Source organism: Meles meles, chromosome 1 (assembly GCF_922984935.1).
Source record: "Meles meles chromosome 1, mMelMel3.1 paternal haplotype, whole genome shotgun sequence".
Classification (NCBI taxonomy): Eukaryota; Metazoa; Chordata; class Mammalia; order Carnivora; family Mustelidae; genus Meles; species Meles meles.
The window spans coordinates 130,459,150-130,480,154 of NC_060066.1; the positions used below are offsets into that span (position 1 = coordinate 130,459,150).

Sequence of the window (21,005 nt, forward strand, 5' to 3'; positions counted from 1 at the left end):
CTAGGAAAGCTGTTTTTCTTTCTTGATAGGATTATCATAATTCAATCCATAGAGAAGGAACTGGGTGGGAATATATTAACATTTCAATCCAGCTCAAAATAACTTACAATTATTTTCTACTTTCTATGCCCTGGGTGCCACTACTGTGGGACCTCTGGGTAAATAAGGGAGTTTTATCTTATGCCATAAATTCGATCTTGCCATAATTGGAAATTTCCCTAATTAGTCTTCAGACGAGACAGGCAGGGCCAGAATTCTCGCTCTGCTGTGTGTTACAGAGAGGACTGCAAGGCTTCTGTGGGCACGGTTCACTCTGCCTTCCAAGGGCACTTTGGGAAAGAGCACAGACTCCGTCTACAACATGAAACACCAGAGCACCATTGAGCTGGCAGACCAACCACTGGTTCAAGCAGAAACTTTGAACATATTGACGGTTTCAGAAATATCACAAAGGGAAGCATATGAGCGCCAACAATTTTGAAAATACATTTCTGTGGCTTATTGTTGGTAAACTCGTGTTCCTGCTGTTAGCTACACCTCAGCCGAATATATACATGGGTTAACCTCCCTGGGTGTGTCTGGAGGTTTATAAATCAATTAACATCGACAAAAAAACCATATGAACTCCATGACGGCTAGGTGAAGAAATCTGTCGGAATTAACTGATTAGTTTTACTATTTTTTTTTCATAAGATCTAAAGCTGAGGAAAAAGATTCTCGCCCTTCCACACAGGTTCATGAATTCCTAAGAACTCTTCTTCCCTCAGATGTGGTCCTGTGACAACCTCCATACCCCAACTGTCTCATGCAGTGTTGTGAGAACTGCTAATTGGCAGCTTTTCAACTCAAGAAGTGAAACTACCTTCCCACTCACACCCTTTCCTATGTGTGCTGAAAAAAAATTTGAAAGACAAAAGAGAAGGGCAAAACCTCAGAAACATCACAATCCAGAGAGATCCAGTTTAATGCATAAAATATCTTGAATTAAATAGTGCAGCTTCTTCTTCTCAAGCTGGCTCTTCAGGACATACATCCAAGTGGTGAGGTTTGTTCCATCTGATTTATTTCCATGATTTCTCCTTTAAGAAAAAAGGCCATTCTTCTCAAAAGGCACTGATGACCAGTGGATCACCCAATAGTCATAAATGACCAAGCAGGACCCAAACTCGGATCACAATCAGTGTTTTATTAACAGAAAGGAAAATGAGAGAAAGACAGCTAGAGCCTGACGTTATCTGACTTTTGCGAAAGGCAGAGTCAAAGATTTCTTTGTGCTCATTGTCATACACTTCAAAAAATGGCCACAACCTGGAAAGTCAATGAAAGATAAACTAAAAATCCAGAATGGAGAGCCTGAGACACTTGAAAGGCACCAACCAGATTGGATCAAACATAAAATTACAAAGAGACTTCAGTACATTGATAACTCAAATTTCAAATTATAAAAGTCAGGGAAAACATAAATTGCATAAAACGTTTATTATTTATTAGCAGTGCATTCTTCTACACTTTAAAATAGAACAAAATCTCTTTTGGAAGGTAAACTGTTCATAACAAAATACATGTCAACAATTTTTGTTTTTGGAGTAGAATTACTTTGCTATATACTTTCTATATTATATACATACATTTCTTGGTTTGTCTCAGTATCTACATGTGTACCGATCATTTTAAGACATACACATGTAGATACCTATGACTAATATACACACATAATCATGGAAAATTTATAGTAGTCAATTTTACAAGCATTTTAATAGCTGCACACAAATTAGTGTTCACAGAACTCAAACTGTCAACATGGTTCCCTTTTCCCCACTTCTCGAACATCATCTGAATTACTTTCCACGGATAATTTTTTTAAATACCATCTTCCTATACAACTAACCAATCTTTTTTTTTCTTTTTTAACAACTCATAATAAAATATTTTACAATTCTGGCTTTAGAAAAGCTAGACGATTTCATTCCACTTATTTTAATTTTTGACTCCTAAAACATACAATTCATTTTTTCCCCGTCAGCTTTAGTGCAATTATTTGGTACTGCAGTTACTGAAGTTTAAGTCACAAACCTGAGCCAAACAGTCATTCAAATGCCTTTTTAAAATGGAAAACACGGACATGATGTTTTGCTGAAGCATGTGTAATGGCCTCCGGGTACCCCCTTCCCCCCACAAATAAACAGATTATAAATAACTCAGTGGTGGCGAGAAGAGCACTTCATGTGGATCCATTTAACTGTGTGAGGCGTCTTCTGAGGCAGCACGGGAAAAAATTAGCATCGAAGGCTTCCCAGCTGCCCGGAGAAATGAAGACTCCGGGCTTCCTAGGCCAAAATACAAGATTATACTCAATAAATGGGCCCTGAACACCTGTAAGGAGTCCCTTCACTCTCATGTCAGGCTTCTGATACGCTAGCTTGTGTGGTAGGTGTTCGTCATCTGTTTCAAACATATCTCCTTTGATACAGAGAACTACTTAGCAGCATCTTTTTTTTTTTTTTTCCAAGTTTTCTCTCTTCATTGATTTAAAACAGGTGCCAGACCATGTGTGCTTACAGACAACAACCTCGTACCAAGCGTGGAATGTCCTAACTGGGGTCAGGGCTCTTGTGAGAGGAGGAGAGAAATAAAGGCATTTGGAATGTTGAGTCATTTCACACAGAGACAAGCTGTGTTTTCAGGAGAAACATTCATGGAATTCTGATCTCCAACTGGATGTTAAATTTTTTTAAAGCCTCCCAGGGGTGAGAAATGAAATGGCTCGGCAACAAAAACAAAGGGAAAAGAAGTAGTCTAAATAAGTCCGATCATCCTCCTCTCCCCAGAGATCATGTTGGATTAAATTCATCATATATGACTGACTCCCCAAAAGGATGAACTGATATGCCCTGTTCAGGATGGGAACATAAAAATCACTTTCTAAAAACTTTCTCCCTTACTTTTTCTTCATAAAGAGGAATTATTGTATTCGTTGTAGACAAAACCATACTAAACAAATTCAAAATACAAATATTTGGTAGCAAACAGCAAGAAAAATCTAAGTCAAAATATAGTCTAGTTTTTACATAATTTTATATATGTATAAATTTATCAAAATAGTCTCTTAAAGTTCACAATACATACATAATGTAACACTGTACATGTAATTGTAATAACAGATGTATTACTGAAATACATTAAAAATAACCTTTCAAGATACCAAATTCAACATTACAACTGTCTGAGTGTTGACAGCTCCATAAACCTAGTTTCAGTGCATTTAGAGTAGTCATTAGCCAGAGTTTTTCTGGTTTCAAGTCTCTTGAAGGTCTTATGTTAGCGCTCTCCTTAATTTAAGGCGGGAAGGCAGAAAGACTCCTCCGACAAGCAGCTGCTCTCTCTCTTTCTCTTTCTGTCACTGCATTGCTTGTCCAGATGAAGACCTGGTGTCTAAGAGCGGAATGCTTTCACCGGAGTGGCGGGGGCTTAGTAATGAACATATTCAGACTGAAGGGACTGTGTGGGGGAGAGACAGAAACCCAGGTTAAAGTCCATCACCTGCGAAACTGGTAATACAGCTGCAGCTTCCTCCTTCAACACAAGACAGTTTGCATCTATTATATAAAAGATCAATGAAATATACTGAGAAGAAAACAGAAAAGGATGAAAAAAAAACCCACAAAGCATTTGCTAAGAATAAGATACTCAATTATGTGATGTGATTGCAAGAAAACCGTATTATAAAAGGCTTATGATTTGTTCCAAGCAGTTAAAAATTGAGTGTTATATGCAAATTGGTGGGTGGCATCAAACTCACTTCTCAGCTTTTAAGCAATAATACTAAGTTTGACTCAAAGATATTAAACAACACCTGTCACTGTATTGAGGTTTATTAGAATATACTGTAAGATTATATATACTTTATTGCATCTAATGCATATCAAATAGTACTTCTAATGCAGTAGAATTAGCCATCACTTAAATAAGTTCCTTAAGAATGCTTTAATTTAATAGATAGCTTACAAATCCTTTCCATTTAGGGGGATACAGAGCACTACTAGCTTTGAAATCTAAGCTTAAGACCCAAAAGCATTTGTGTAGAAGAATCTTGCAGTCAGACATAATAGTGGGGAGCTTTCGAGAAAAATAAATAATGCAAATCCCTCCCACATCATATTAGATAATTACATATAATGAACACGATGGGGATATGTAATCAAGAATGCACTGATAAGGGGTGCTTGGGTGGCTCAGTGCGTTAAGCCTCTGTCTTCTGCTCAGGCTCCTGGGATCCTGATATCAGGGTCCTGGGATCGAGCCCCACATTGGGCTCTCTGCTCAGCTGGGAACCTGCTTCCCTCTCTCCCTCTGCCCCTCTCCAGTATGCACGTGTGCTCTCTCTCTCTCAAATAAATAAATGAAATCTTTTTTTTTTTTAAAGAATGCACTGATAATAGATATTAACCAGGAAAAGATAAAGATAGTTCAAAAAAATTTGCCAGATACTTATTTTTGAGCAGCAAAGAGCAGTTAAAGAGAGGGAACACAAAAATTAAAAAAAAAAAGGGGGGGGGGAACACAAATCAGTCTGAACATGAACAAATTCTCTTGCACAATTCTTCTTATCTAGCACCTCAAAACAACAAAGTTTACTTGATTTGCTACCAAATGTCCTTTTCTCCTCTCCCAATAATTCTTTTTCAAACTTATCTGCAGCCTGGTATTCACAGGTCTTCTCAATTCTGAGACTAGTGCATTTTGTTGACAGTAGGCATATCAGTAAAAAGAATCTGTTGGGCAAATCATCTACAAAAGGATTCAAACTCTCTTTGTTCACTCTCATTGCTTCACAATCCTTGTGTATTTTATACCCTGTGGGCAACCATTTACAGAGTCAAAAAGCCATCAGCCGGCCCTCAAACGGCAAGAGCCCAGACATCACACAAACACAGAGTGAAAAGTCAGAGGTGTCAACATTCAGTAATGGGCAGAGGGTGACAGTAACACTGTACATAAGTGAAGCAGGAGGCGAGGAGTGGGAAGGGAAGGTTGGGGAGGGGAGAGGTTTCTAAGGCTGCAAGTTTCCAGGAAGACGGGAAATGTGAAGAGGGAGAATGGAAATGTTAGGAAGAATGGAAAAGGTTGATAGGCTGATTTTCTCACTACAGAATGGTTTACGCCAAGGATGCAGAACAGGGGCGACGATCAAGAAGTAGGGCACTATCGGGGCACCTCGGTGGCTCAGGGGGTTCACCCTCTGCCTTCAGCTCAGGTCACAATCTCAGGGTCCTGGGATTGAGACCCGGATCAGGCTCTCTGCTCGGCAGGGAGCCCTCCTCCCACCCTCTCTCTCTGCCTGCCTCTCTGCCCACTTGTGATCTCTGTCTGTCGAATAAATAAATAAAATCTTAAAAAAAAAAAAAAAAAGAAGTAGGGCATTATCCTTTGAGTAGACTTGAACTCATGGAGAGCCCAAGAGGTAAGCCAGAAAGTCCAGTAAAACTAGTCTAATGCCTTGAAGCTCTCATACATTTAACCTGTAGGCCTACCAGGTGCCCTCCTAACAATCAGAGCTTCAAAGTAGACTCTGACTTTTCTAGCTGCTTTTTCCTAGTTTCTTCTGAAGTCTGGCAAGTAGGCAGGGAGGGCAGAGCTGTAAGGTCTCCCCAGCGGCAAGACTGCCAAGTGTGCATGCTGTATGCGGGCCACTGCTTTCGTAGGAATAGTTAAATGTGGCTTTTGTTCCAGTTAGAAAAGTTATTCATGCTACCACTGACAGCAATTACGTAGCTCCTCAGATTGCCATAAATTTAGAACAGAGTTGTTTTTGCAAGCACCCCTAAAGTTCCATCAGTTCTCAATAGACAGAGATCTAGTAAATGAACAGACACCAGGCAAGTGACCTTTGCTAAACTTTTTTCCAGGTAAGGTATTTTTAATATGCATCAATATATACAGAGTGAAATATGTGTGGGTACCTATCTTTCTTTCTTTTATGGAATCGTGATGCCCCTGGAAAATAAACAGTCTAGAATAATTTTAGGGATATCTATCATTCATATGAAGTAAATATTCACATTTGCCTTCGGGCAGAAGCCTCTCCTTACACACAGCAGAGATCGTAAACCGGCTGCTGTTTAATCCAACCTGCAGATACTGTCCCCCACAATCCCTACTGCCTTCCTTTGCCTCCCACCCAGTGTGCTTCACTTCATGTTGCCTCACCGGCTCTGGATCCTCCTTAAACAAATAAAGACATAGTTTGGCTGAAGAATGGACCTTCTGTTGTGCTGGTTAATTCACTCAACAAATCATTATTAAATAGCAACAGTATACATTTGGCCCTGGGGGATAAAAATAAGAGACCCAGATTCTTCCATGGTTTCTTTATATGGTGTAAAGAAAGTTAAAGGAAATAATACATCGGGCTTAACAAATTATTCTGACATCAGTGTTTCGGAACAAGTACCTTCCTTTCATTTTCAATCTACAACAAAAATCTTAATGGAAGTGGAGTTAGGGAAGAAAGAGAACTGTTAAAGTCTAGGAGATGTGTTCACTCGAAAAAACCATAACTTGGGGCGCCTGGGTGGCTCAGTGGGTTAAGCCGCTGCCTTCGGCTCAGGTCATGATCTCAGGGTCCTGGGATCGAGTCCCGCATCGGGCTCTCTGCTCAGCAGGGAGCCTGCTTCCCTCTCTCTCTCTCTCTGCCTGCCTCTCTGTCTACTTATGATCTCTCTCTGTCAAATAAATAAATAAAATCTTTAAAAAAAAAAAGAAAGAAAGAAAAAACCGTAACTAGTATTTCAAGGCCTTTTCACTGGGGAAGCAATCATGTGGGATGACAGTGGAATTTAGATTCCACACGTTTCCATGATGGGCTGTGTCGAGGGCCTCTGGCTCGTCTGTTAGCTGTATCCTAAAGTTACTAAAATATTCCAGAAAACACAATAACCAGTTATTAGCATTGCTAATTTTTATAGCAAAGCTGCAAATGTATTTTGTACTCCATAAACAATATCATTCTTGCTATTGATTTTATTATTCAGGAAATAGATTTAAGTACCACTGTCCAGAATTCTTAATACACTAGATCTATGACTGAAGAGGTCCATTACTCTGTGATAGACACTTACTGAGTACTTCCTACATACCAGGTACAGTTCTAAACATTTTATAGGTATTACATTTATATATGTAAAATAAGTCATTTTACAGACGAGGAGATCGAGGCGCAGAGTGGTGAAGGGCTTTGCCCAAGATCACACCAGGAGGAGGTGGTGGAGCTCCGCACTCTGGCTTAAAGCCCAAAGCCTTGGCCACCACAGTACAACACCTCAGGACACTTCTAGCTCTTGTCCTGTGATCACTGCATAGTCAACTGGACATCGTCTGTCACCCTAACACAGACAAATAAGAACCGGAATCAGGTTATGAGCCTGGGTGAGAAAAGAAATATTAAATTACAAAAAGAGAAAGCAGTATGTATGATACTTTTAAGGAGATACAGACATTTTAAAATGAAAAATCCTTTTAGGACCAAATCCAAAGTAATTTTCAGGAATATGCTAAAAAGAAATTTTCTTTACAAAAATACCTAAGCTTAAGTACTCCGGTTAAAGTTATAATTCTGCTTGGTCAATGTTTTTCATAAGAATTAATACCCAATGTGCCTGGGTGGCTCAGTGGGTTAAAGCCGCTGCCTTCGGCTCGGGTCATGATCCCAGGGTCCTGGGATCGAGCCCCGCATCGGGCTCTCTGCTCTGCAGGGAGCCTGCTTCCTCCTCTCTCTCTGCCTGCCTCTCTGCCTACTTGTCATCTCTGTCTGTCAAATAAATAAATAATACTTAAAAAAAAAAAAAAGAATTAATACCCAATGCATCTGAAATTTTTACAAAAATTCAGGAATGACAATTGATGTGGTTATGAAGAAGGGGCACCTGAGGTGTAAATATTACTTTACAAGGTAGCACTTATTTATAAATATATAATTTCTCAAACAGGATATTCAAGTTCCTGAGCCAGTAAGTTTGACCCAAGCTAAGACCAGATCAAGTTTGTCATGAATATATGGTGTTTTTTTATAGTGTGAATACCATAAAACTAATAATACAGCAATAGTCAGCCTGCAAAATAAGGATAAAATTACCTTACACTTGCAGCCCCCAAAATTTTTATGTCAAAATATAAGCTTCCATCAAGAAGTCTTGTTCCCTGAAAGCAGTTAGATTTGACATAAAACAAAGTGTTAGGTAAGGAGATCAAGACAATTTGTTCTGTTCTGGAAATTTGCTACTAATCTGTTTTGGCAGATGTAGGTAGTGACTTTAAAAATTTAGCTATTCTGGAGGTGTTTCTTTTTTAAACAGCCCAGTTACCTAATCATGGTAGAAAAATGTCTAATAATTACAGATATAAATACTGTAAGATGGTTAATAAATACAATTATGTGATGACTATCAAAAACAGCAAGCTGTAAAGAATAATGAAAAATTTAGGTCTTTGCTACCAAATGAATGAAATGACGTCTTTATGTTCAAATAACTTAGAACAAAGGCCCTATGACCTGCGATGTGAGTTTCCTGCTAGGTCAGTATCCTGACTCACAACCACCACGGGCGCTTGCCACACTGACCTTTTGTCTTCTGCATTTCCCCATCTTGCCAAGTCCCTTAAGAGAATGTAGCCTACTTCACTATTCTTGGTTTGAGTTCTAACTCAGAGGCAAAAAGCACCTTTAAAAGTGGTTTGTTTTCATGGCATAGATAATTGAAAGAAAAAAATACGCTTGGCAATATGGTATCTTATTTTATATATAACTCCAGTATTGAATTTTAATGAACAAATGGGGAAAAAAATAAACACTGAGGAATAATAAGGTTATCTATAAATGCCTCTATACTCTGGGGTCTTTTTGGCTTTGCAAGAAAGAGTTTCTGGTTTTTGTACTGCTTGTAAGTTACCAACACACAAAATGTGCTCATAGATACCCATTTCCACAAATGTGTTTTCAGAATACTGAAAGTTTTTGCCCTTGCTAACATAATAATACTTCTCCAATAACACTAGTAGAGAAACATAGTTGGATAAGGTTTTATTTGCATTATATTAACACAAAGAGGCTAAGGTTTTTTTAATAAAGTCAGCCTCGAAGGAGGTGCAAGCATTTTTCTATAGTGTTCTCAAAGCATTTCGGGGACCCCAAGATTTAACAAGCCAATTTCAGTTAAATAAAATGCTATATAAAATATTCTTTCACCTTCCTACCTAACTTTTAATAGATTCTTTTTTTCTGAGTGAACTTCATCTGTGCTTTTCAACAATCACAAAAAGCTCAATTGTTAGATGACAGATTGTTGTTGACACTCTACTTGACTCAGCCAACCATTCGTGAGTGTTTCCAGTTCATTTGAACTCCAAAATTATACTGATGCAAGCGCGGTTAAAATGTATTGTCTCTTATTTTAGTAAAGCCACATTTCTAGAAGAAAAGAAAAAAAAAACCTCTCAGATAACTGTATATTAAAGCTAAAACTGAACATCTGTTTTCTGTTTTGTTAGTGCTTCCTGTGCTACGGGTGATAATGGGCTCCTAAGCACTTTTGCTCTTTGCTTTGCATTCACGGTCCTAGATATATTATCCAATTTTTAGTTCAATAAATATTTATGAGGCACTCACTATACTTTGGAACCTGAGACAACAAAGATGCCCTCTAAGAAGCTTGAAATCCAGCGGAGAGAAGAGAGAATCACATACAGTTTAACTAGAATATGAGAGCAGCGGTGGAGGGGATATGAACCAAAACCCCACGAGAGTCGAGAAGGATGGGTCACAAATGCTGCATCACAAAGGTAATTGTAGGGGCGTCTGTGTGGCTCTGCCTTCGGCTCAGGTGTGATCCTGGGGTCCTGGAATTGAGCCCTGCATTGGGCTCCCTGCTCAGCAAGACTGCTTCTCCCTCTCTCACATCCCCTGCTTGTGTTCCCTTTCTCTGTGTGTCTCTGTCAAATAAATAAATAAAAATCTTCCCCCCCCCCCAAAAAAAATGTAACGGTGGAACCGGGCCAGGAATTCTAAAACCACACAGAGATGAGGAAAAGCAGAGTGACAGGCATGCACTAGGGTTCGGGCATGAGGCAGGATGTGGCGCTCCTGCAGAGTACCCAGCATGCCCGGCGGGATTTGCTGGAGAGATATGGTGGAGGGTGGGGCACAAGGTCTGTCTGGGAAGGGCCCTAGTGGCAAGCCACAGGTTCCAGACAGGACCCCACAGGCACAGCGGAGACAATGAACAATTTGGAACATAAGAATGGTTTAATCAGTGTGTCTTACAAATCTAACAGCAGCAGCAGTATAGAGAAAAGATGGAAGTTGAGAGACACTTAAGGCAGGAAGAAAATTTAAAGGGCTATTCTGATAGTCCGTGAAGACCTCAATTAGGGCAACAGTGGTAAGAATGGAAGAACAAAAACCAGACATCTCAGGGGGAGGGCTGATAGGACGGAGGGGTTCTACGTGTAGAGGGAAAGGCAGGAGTAGTGTCAAAGAGGATTCCAGATTTCTAGCTTGGGTGACAGTTACTAAGGCAGGAAACGAAAGGAGGAGCAGGCAATTGAAGGAGCATGTATTCTGTCCCAGGTAATGCCCATAAGAAGTTAGACATGTAGATCCAATGCCCAGGAGATGATATGTAGGCCAAGGTCAGAGTCTTGGGAAAAATCATGAAGGGGCAGGCAGAGGAAGACAGACAGGTAATAGTTTAAAGGAGAGGGAGGGAAAGAAATGGGAAAATAGCATTCTAAAACTCAAAGGAGACAAAAAATAATAGACAAAAGGGTGGTTGACATTGTCAAATGCTGCAGAAAGACTAAGAGGGAGATCACCTGATGTGGCCTTAAAGAAATCAAGGGCAGCCTGTGGGAGAGACCTTCACCAGAATGGGGGGTTGCCTCTCTTGCCCCAGGTTTGGCCATAAAGAGATCTTGTGGGCTTCTGGTTGGCTCAGTTGGTTAAGCATCTGTCTTTGGCTCAGGTCATGATCCCAGGGTTCTGGAATAGAGTCCCATGTGAGGGCTCCCTGCTCAGTGGGGAATCTGCTTCTCCCTCTCTCTCTGCCCCTGTCCCTGCTTGTGCTCTCTAGCTCTCTCTCCATCAAATAAATAAATGAAATCTTATCTGGAAAAAAAAAAAAAGGAGACATTGTGAGAGGTGACAGGACTGAGGGAAGTGATTGGCAAGACCACTCTGACCAATTCGGATATACCTGTTTGTAGTGAGGAGATAGGAAAACGGAGGGTAAGAGACTGAAGACATAAAGGAGGAAGGAAGTGGATGAGGCAACTCCCTAGAATGGTTTGGGAAGAACAATACAGGGGACTAGAATTACCATGGGTAAATCGTAATGATTCCTGTAATCCAAAGGGAACTAAAAAAAAAAAAGGACAAGTCAGAGGCAGGCACACTTTGAGGTAAAGAGGACAGTAAAGAGAAATCACTCCTGATAAATTCTAGGGACTCAAGGCAAAGTCAACCAGCCCAGGAGGCTGGAGTGGCAGTGTTGACAACAAATGTTAGAAGTTTTGGAACAGCCGGTGTGAGGAAGAGCAAGGGAGCCAAAATGGGATAACTAAAGTACTCACGAGCACTGAAGGGCCAGGTACTAGAACTTCATTTGAAATGGAGTCAGTTGGCAGCCAGGCGATGGCATTTTCACCAATTGTGCTTAGAAAGAAAGAGACTCAGAACAGACAGGAAATGGTCGGACTGATCTTATTTTGGAGGCTGGCAATCAATTGGCTACAGAAGGAAGTCCCAAGTATAACAGAATGTTGGAAAGAGAAAGCAGAAAGGACTCTGTGGGTCACAGAAGGCAGGGAAAGGAGAGGGCTGGGGAGGCAGGCAGGGGTCATAGAGGGGTCCCGGGGAAGGGTTAGTAGTGGGCTAACTGTCTGAGAAGAGCCTCCCAGGATTCAAGGTACCAGAAGCAATGCGCTGAGTGATGAAAAGGTCAATGAAATGGACTTCCAAGTGAATAAAAATAAAGATCACCTGAGTTAAGAAAATCTAAAATAGAGTAGCTGTGAGAATTTAGCCAAGTCACTGACTCTGTGAATCCTGATATTCTTATCTTTAAATTGTGGACTAAATCAATAAGATAATGTATATGGGAAGCGGCTAGTCCAATGCCCGGCACAGCGGAGTGACTCACTGAGTCACCAATGAAGATGACTGTCACGATCAGGAAGACGTTCTAGAGAAACTTGGCAGTAGCCTGGTAGCTGCAAAGTAAAGCCAAAGTCCTTAAGGCATGAAGGTAAGTAGATGGCAGTGATGGGGACAAACGGAGCAGAAGATCACTGGGCGGAGTTTTCAAAGGAGAGGAGAGTCTAAAGTCAGTATTTAAAACGTCAGAAGCCAGCATTTACCTCTCACCGTAAAGACTTGGGAGTTACCAGAGGGAAAGCAATTTGAACTTAGGGGGTAAATAAGGGGAATTAGGCTAGAATAGGTCAACCTTCTTTTGCTCACTTTCAAATAGACACGTTTTAATTTTCTCTTAGTTTACTGCTTGTGACGGTCTTAATGTTTGTCTTCCCCGCTATCTCCAAATTCCCGTGTTGAAACCCTAACTTGCAGTAGGATGGTATTAAGAGGGAGCCTTTGGGAGACCATGAGGTCCTAAGAGTGGGCACTCCATGAATGGGATGAGTTTTCCTATAACTGAGGCCCAGAGAGCTCTCTCACCCTCACAAAGCCAAGTGAGGATAAAATGTGTGGGAGAGGGGCATGGGGCTGGTGCAGTCGGTTAAGTGGCTGACCCTCGGTTTTGGCTCAGATCATGAGATCAAGCCCTGAGTCAGGCTCTGCACTCAGTGCTTCAGATTCTCTCTTCCTCTCCTTCCAGCATAAATAAATAAAATCTTTTTTTAAAAAAATGCATGGGAGAAAAGGCACAGCAGGGTGCAAAAATATGGTCAGCTTTTTTACGGCCCACAAACAAATCAAGTCACAGCAGTAGGTCACTGGCTACGGAGCAGTGGTGGCCTTGTGTTCCATTCCTGAGGGTCTACAGGCCACAGGCCCCAGGACTGAAACTGGGGCTGGGATCAGGCTCTCCCACCTGGGAAGGGGGCTGGAGAAGAGGCAACCAACTGCCCTGGGGCCAGGATTTATGCAGAGCTGCATCCCTGCCTCAAGAAGCCAGCCTGCTGAGCTCAGCAAGGGACAGAGCCTGGGTCCTGAGCTGTTTCTAGACTCGAGGACCTGGGCTTGGGGAGCAAAAGGGGGGGGCAGGTCTAGTGGAACCAATAACAAAGCCAGTGGGTGAGGAAGGGAAATTACAGAGAGAGGAGAGAGAAGCAAAAACTCCTATCCAGTGTAAACTTACAAATGACAATTCTAAAATGCTAAATTCTAAATTCATGACACAAGGAACATGAACACCAAGAGAACTAGCAAAGGCTCCAGCCAGGAGAGGAAAGCTCACATTTTGCTGAAACGCAAATAAGAAAACCACTTCACGATGACCTGGCATCTGAGATCCTCAAGGTGAAAACATGAAGAATAGCCATAAAAAGGATGAGAAGTTACAAAATAAAAATAGGCAGGCCCAAAGAAAAACAGATGGTTGTCAAAAAGAATGGATAGATATGCTGGAAATAAAAGACAGAGCTGTTGAAACCAAAAGATCAGTAGGTTGGGGATACCTTCCAGAAGGGACACAGTTAAAGAAGAATCAGTGGATTGGGAAAGAGCAGGAGGAATCCAATCAGAACACAACCAGAGCAACTGGAATTTAAAAATGTAAAGCAGACGGTAAGAAATGCCGAGGACAGACTGAACATAAGTCTAGGGGGTGTCACAAGAGGAGAAGTAGGGGAAAGGCAGGTAATGTCCAAGAAGAAAATGCCTAAGGACTTTCCATCACTGAACAAGCCATCAGCCCTGAGATTGAAAGCAGACACTGAGGCCCCAAAATAGAAACTATACTGAGTCTGTATCTGGGTATATTATGGTGAAACTGTAAAACTTCAGGGAAAAGAGACAAATCTCAGAATAATTGGTTTTGTTCTTCAATCAAAGAAGCTTTTTAAGCAAAGGACATTAGGAAACTAGTATATTAAGCAGATTCTGGCAGTACTGCAAAGCCAGATAGAAGGGACCAGAAAAACGAGGGCCGACGATCAATGAGGCCAGAAGATGCTCTCATGGAGGTTTCCATCTAGTGGGAGGCAATGGCTTATATGTCTTTTACGTTCCTCCATTAAAACAATACTGCACTCATGGTAGACATATATATTGTAGATAATTTTTTTAATTGGACAAGTCTTTTTACATATATAAAAATCTCTTCTGCTCCTGGCCAAATTAACAAATTAAGCAAGATTAGAATGACTCTTTTCTATTGATTTAGCAGTGTTTTTGGCATCGTGTAAGAAAGGTGTCAAATTAAATTGAACAACGAAGGCAATAATTCTGATGTACTTGAGATTAAAGTTCTGTATTTGAAACAGTCCTTTCAAATGGAGAGTCAAACACAGCTGACGGGCTTTGTACAGCAAATTAATGTAAACCATGGTTTAACCCTGGAAACTGAAAAGATCCTTAGCTGTATCTGCAAACATGGTGTGTACCTAACAGTTTATATGCAAAGTTAAAGGCACCATCTGAACCACGCTGACCTCAAACAATCTGATGCTTTGTCAAGTAACAATCTCAGTCTCCTTGGAACAAAAGAATACAATGCTGAATAAAGGCCAAAGATGTAGTTCAAAGACAGAGCTCACGTTCTCGATATTAGTAACATCCCTTAGCTGAAAATTCCAAAACATTTAAGGTAATGCCACAACCCAGAGAGGAGATGGGAAAACCACAGCAACTTAAATATTAATACAGGTTAGAGAGCAGGTACAGATCCTTAGTATTGAATGTAATATTTAATCTTTAAGATTTGTGATTTAAGATCATATTTAAAATCACAACAGGATGACAGTTTGTAGAATGGGGAACAGGCAGAGGGGAAAGACATGAAGGTTAAATCCAGAAAAGCTATTAACATCCCATTGGCAAGTGGAAGCATTTTATTGGGAACGAATGTTCAATCAGTAAGTAGCTCATCACCGTCACACAAACATTACTCCAAAATAAAAATGAAGCAAGCTCTCATGCACGTGCCAATCACTCAGATTTCCACCAAACTGGGCATTTTACTGAGCTGGATCTAGTATTTTGATCTTATTCCAAGTCCTACTCTAAGGATCAGTAATTCCTTAAATAAGTAAATATATATATTTATATTTATATATATTTTCTGACTCATGCCAGAACACAGAAGAACTTAACCTACCCACAGGCTACCAAGGCTGGTCTGGTTCTGGTGAAATCAGAGACAGAGAACACAGAGAACAAACTACTCCCTACCAGAGTAGACGTAGGTAAGGGACAGACAAAATGGGAGAAGGGGAGTGGGAGAGGCAGGCTTCCAGTTACAGAACGAGTAAGTCACAGGGATGAAAAGTACAGCATAGGAGTATAATCGATGGCATTGTCATAGCATTGTATGACGACAGATGGGAGCTACACTCGGGTGAGCATGGCAGAATGCATAGAGATGTCGAATCATGTTGTACACCTGAAAGTAATGTAACCATGTGTGTCCCTGTGTCCATGTCAATAAAAAAGAAGCACTATAGCCAGCAAATAAATGTAAAGGGACAAAAATAATATTGGAGGCAAAAATTCAAGTTGTCTTATGATTACCAAAAAAATAAATAAATTTGCGATGGGGAACTCATCCACAGAGAGCAGACTAACCAGCGGAGTACAAACACGGCTGCTCCCTCTCACGCAGGGAATGGCATTCATGACAATTTCAACATAAGGAGAACGCTAGGGTCAAACAATAAGTACACACACAATAGTTCACTTCAATTTTCCTTTCAACAGCAAACCAAAGGAATAGTTTTTAATTCCTTCCCTTGTCTAGCAGTATGTTAGAAACCATAAACTATAGAAGAACTTTATGAAACTTCGTATACTGACACTCAAACAAAGTCTAAAAGTTGGAGACAAGTCTCATATATCTGGACAATAAGTAAACTGACACAGAGACTCAAGTATGTAATAAAAACCACACCTACTGATGAAGTACATCATGGGCAGGAACAAGAGAGAGGTTAAAAAGGAAAACGTTGGGTGGGGCCAGTTTCCGGAGGAAGGCTTCAGAGAGTAGGTGGAAGGTAACATATCTCTTTAAGAATGAGAAACTTGGGGGCGCCTGGGTGGCTCAGTGGGTTAAAGCCTCTGCCTTCGGCTCAGGTCATGATCCCAGGGTCCTGGGATCGAGCCCCACATTAGGCTCTCTGCTAAGCAGGGAGCCTGCTTCCCCCTCTCTCTCTGCCTGCTTCTCTGCCTAATTGTGATCTGTCTGTCAAAATAAATAAATAAAATCTTAAAAAAAAAAAATGAGAAACTGGTGAAGAGGGCATGGGGGGGGGGGCAGTTCAAGAAAGGGTTTTCCAAAGGCCAAGAGGTGGGCAATAATGAGAACCTAATGGGGAAAGAGGCCAAGGGAACCCACTCAGGGACAAGCAGAGTAAATGAGGTACAGAGATATGGGAAGGGGACCTGAGGACAGAGGGCCTGGAAGCTCAGCAAAGGAATTCAGGATTATTGTCCTAGCACTGGGGGTCTTGGTCACTTTTTTTTTTTTAAGATTATTTATTTTTTAATTTATTTGACAGACAGAGATCACAAGTAGGCAGAGAGGCAGGCAGAGAGAGAGAGAGAGAGAGAGAGAGAGGAGGAAACAGGTTCCCTGCTGAGCAGACAGCCTGATGCGGGGCTCAATCCCAGGACCCTGGGATCATGACCTGAGCCGAAGGCAGAGGCTTTAACCCACTGAGCCACCCAGGCGCCCCTCCTGGTCACTTTTGAACAGGTTGAGTATAACGATGGGATCAGTTCTCTCTTACCTGACAGTGTTTTAAAGTGGGCTTGGAGAACTATAGATCAGGGGCCAAATCCAGCCCATCCCCTATTTTTGTGAATCAAGCTTCACTGAGACACAACCACACCATCTGTTTATGTATCGAGTTGAAGAGTTGGGACACAAAGCCAAAACACTATCAGGCCCTTGACAGAAAGAGCCTGAGCCCCTACTTACAGTATGAATTAATGAAGAGAATGAGTTAGGAAGATCATCCATGAGGCTAACCCAAAAACAACAAGGATGAGAGAGCAGCAGAATAGAGGAAAGTGGGGAAATTCCAAGAGACAGTGAATGGCCTCATCAACATCACCTGCAACATCACCGTGAGAATGTCTCTGGAAACGTCCGAAGACCAGTATGAACGAGTGAGTAGCAAAGCTTCATAGAAGCTACTGCTTAGGAACAGTAGTAAAATCACAAAAAGGGTTTTAATAGGTGATGCCCAGAGCAGCTTTCAGAAGAACCTTATCACAGAGCAGCTTATCTTATTTATACTTATATACCCTACCCATCAATACAACAAAAGCTTATTCCAAAAGGCCACTCCATACAGCAAAGCTTAATGTGACCTTGTGACACCAAAGTGATGAAAAGTTCTTCGTAACCAACCTGACTCTACATATACATACATCTGTATGTATATATTTTTTATAGCAAAGCACATTATTTTACACCTCCTCAAAAAGCTCGCTGTATAAAAAAGACCTATAAAAACAGCTATAAAAAAGATGTTTACTAAGGACCATAATTTCCCTCTGGGCAGTTAAGTTTTCATTTATAAATATAAATACATCATTTAAAAATTAAATATAAAATATGGAAGATCTATTGGTCATATACGATTATTTAATAGCATCAATACTATTGTGTGTAGCAAATAAAACATGCAATAATTGTTGACCAAGCACAGTGTTTACCCAAGGACACCTGCTGAAGCAGGGACGGAGGACAGCAGACAGGGCTCAAACCAGTCTTCCTGCCTTGAGGGTTTCCACCAAGAGCTGTCCTGCACGCGACTGCCAGAACTGTCTTCATCAGATCAGATCCGATCAAGTCACTCTGCTGACAAGATTCCGACAGCTCACGCTGCACTTCCGGTTTGGCTTCAGCTTAACTTTCTGAGCTCATCTACAGGTGACCTCCCCTGCCTTTTTACATTGGAATACTCACTGCTCTTAAAACAATAATAGCTAGCAAGTATTGAGCACCATCTGTAAGCAACTGGGTAAACTACTGCATATGATTTACCTCCTCAGCTAATGATCACAACCACCCTATTACAAAGATTTTATGATCACTACCCCATAGGCTTCAAGGCCCCACCGTCACACAAACTCCTCTCCAAGTACACATCCTTCTTTATCTTACATGGGTCCCACCAAATTGTATAAGCTTCAGGGTGCACAAAACCTAGATATGCCCCTGTTTATTTTCATTCCCATATTCACTTTACTGAGGCTCAGCAAGGTTAAATAACCTGCCAAAATATTCACTATAAGACTTGGCAAGAGAGAAAATTTGTACCTATGTCTACCTGTCTTCAGAAGCTTAGAGTCTAACTATAGTACAAGGCAGCACTTCTGGTCTTATAGACTGCAATGTTGCCTGCAATGGCCATTTATTTCTCCTCTTCCTATTTCCACCACTAGATTTCCAGAAGGCTCCTATTCATCCTCCAAAACCCAACTGAAGTGTTACCCTTTCTTTACATCTTTACTTAACCTTTCCTGAAACAATGAGATATCTTTTAGCTAACCCTGTCTTTTAAACACCTGCCACAGTATATGTGTGACATAATTAATCAAAAAGATTATGCTTTTTGGAGTCAAACTGGCCTAGGTGCAAATTATGCCTCTGCATATTCGTGGTACAATCAGGCCTAGGACAAAATATTTTACTTCTCAAACCCTTAAGTTCTTAATCTTTAAAATGGAGGCAATAATTCTTAACACATTGACTCATGTAAACACCCAACCACTCATTCAAGAAATACTTAATGAGTGCCTACTGTATGCTAGGCACAGAGCATACAACTATGGCATAGAAAACAGAGGCACAGTCCCTGCCCGCACAGAGCTTACAGTCTTAGTGGGGCATACAGAGAAATGAACAGACGGTTAAAATGCAGAGCGAGGAGAGTACTGATTTAGACCAAGGCAGGGTATAGAAGAGCTTATGGGGAAGGCATCACGACCTAACCCAGACTCCAGGGGTCAGGTAAGGACAGTGGAGATGAATAGCAATTCAGCAGCAAGTCTCTTAAAAATAAAACAGAGCAAATATTCAAGACAGATACTGCAAGTAATTTTAATTTAATAAAATACTTCCACCCCACCCACACCATAGTCACATGTCCCTCATTCCTTAAGCATCTGAAAACTCTGAATGTCAGGGAGGGAAAACTGATTTTTTTTTTTTTTTTACAGTGAGTAGGTTAATAAATATGAAGCCTTGTGCATTGCCTTGGGCAGTACAAACCTTGAGGCTCACAGAAGAGGCCAAATAAATAAAAATAAAATCGGATGGTTTCTCAGCTTTCTGTCACCACCAGAAGAATTCCTTAACATTTGCTCTTGTTTTCTGTGTTAAAGCGTTTAATGACAGAACAAGGAAATCATTTTTACATTTTTCTGGGGGCTGAACTGCCGCATAAAGTGAGAGCGCAATTGCAGCTTTCAAGAGATGCTAATTGCAGCTTCTAAAATATTAGACTCCCTCTAAACACACGTCACCCTCACCCCCTAGGAGTTTCTGGGTCTTTCTTAAAGGTGCTGGGAGGATATTGCCATACAGACTTCTTTTCCTACCCAAGGATTTGAAAACATCTCTGTTGAGTGATTTATTCCTTGCTCTTCAGGGGCCATATGCCCCACAGCTTAGGAAGCCCTGGAGAGAAGGACCACGAGCACCTTCTTTAGGCAAGAAACCCACAATTAGAAAAGCTGTATTGGACCGATAAAGGGAAACAACACACCACCTCCTGCTTCATTCCACATAACATGGGAATTTCCATCTGAATTTAGACTTTCTCCAGCAAGCTAGCAGGGTAGGACTTGGGAGCCTTCCCTCCCACAGAGGGAAAGATAAAGGAGCAAAAAGTCAGCTCTCAGAGACCTGCTACTTCTTACTTCCCGGGAGGGTGAGAAGGAGGAAAATGTTGTCATGCTGGCAATTCTATTTATAAATGCTTCTCTTTACAATAAGATGACAAATTTAAGAGGCAGAAGAGGGGAACAGCAGCAGCTGCCCACACAGACGATTACTTTAAATTTAATTATTGGAAAATCACTCTATTCAGGCCAGGAGAGGGATGGGGAGGAGGAGGAGAGGTGAAGACAAATAATAAAATATGGAATGACACCAAAAACTACATTATATAAATACAGGAGGTGGGGAGATCAACATTCACCCGGAGATGTATCCCCATACTTTAACTAGCCAAGAGGAAAACTGAGATCCAGAAAAAGCAGAACGTTATTCATTGTTAAGCTCCTGATGCTTTCAGTATTCAGCTGCAAATGTAGATTTCACTAACTCTTTAGCCACGAAATCTGCAAGATATGTATGTAATTACCTACATATCTGTATGTGTAATACTTTTTCCGAAAATGAACAGATCTGTACTCCGGTCTAAAAATGAGGCTGACCCACAATCAGCATACGAAAATGCTGACAATTCAACTCCAGCTGGGAAGCACATGATTTTTAAACCTTGTTGTGAAAAGGGAAATATCTGTAATTTTCCATCAAACCCCCAAATTACTAAGATTAAAGTTTTACCAATACACCTATACCCATAATAGAGAGGGATCAGAGGCAAATTAAGGGGTGGAGCGGGCTTACAGTTGCTTGGGGCCCTGATCTATACAGGAATCTAAAATAATGTTGAAAAATACCATGGGGAATAAAATCTTATGGGGAAAATTATACAGTTGACCCTTGAACAATGCATGGGTTGGGGTGCTGGCTCCAACCCAGTCAAAAATCTGCACCCCCAAAACTTTTGATTCCCCTAAAACTTAACTAGTAATA

At 41.0% G+C, this 21,005-nt stretch overlaps 1 protein-coding gene across 3 annotated transcripts in view; it reads right to left on the bottom strand.

Moving 5' to 3' along the window:
* Window positions 1-1,169: 1,169 nt before the first annotated feature.
* CDC14A (cell division cycle 14A) overlaps window positions 1,170-21,005 on the bottom strand; it is a 198,373-nt gene continuing 178,537 nt past the window's right edge. For all 3 annotated transcript variants that reach the window (XM_046006231.1, XM_046006240.1, XM_046006223.1), the window contains one exon: window positions 1,170-3,498. In XM_046006231.1, the coding sequence (XP_045862187.1) occupies window positions 3,469-3,498 (30 nt within the window). In that variant the 3' untranslated portion in view covers window positions 1,170-3,468. The remainder of the gene's footprint in view (window positions 3,499-21,005) is intronic.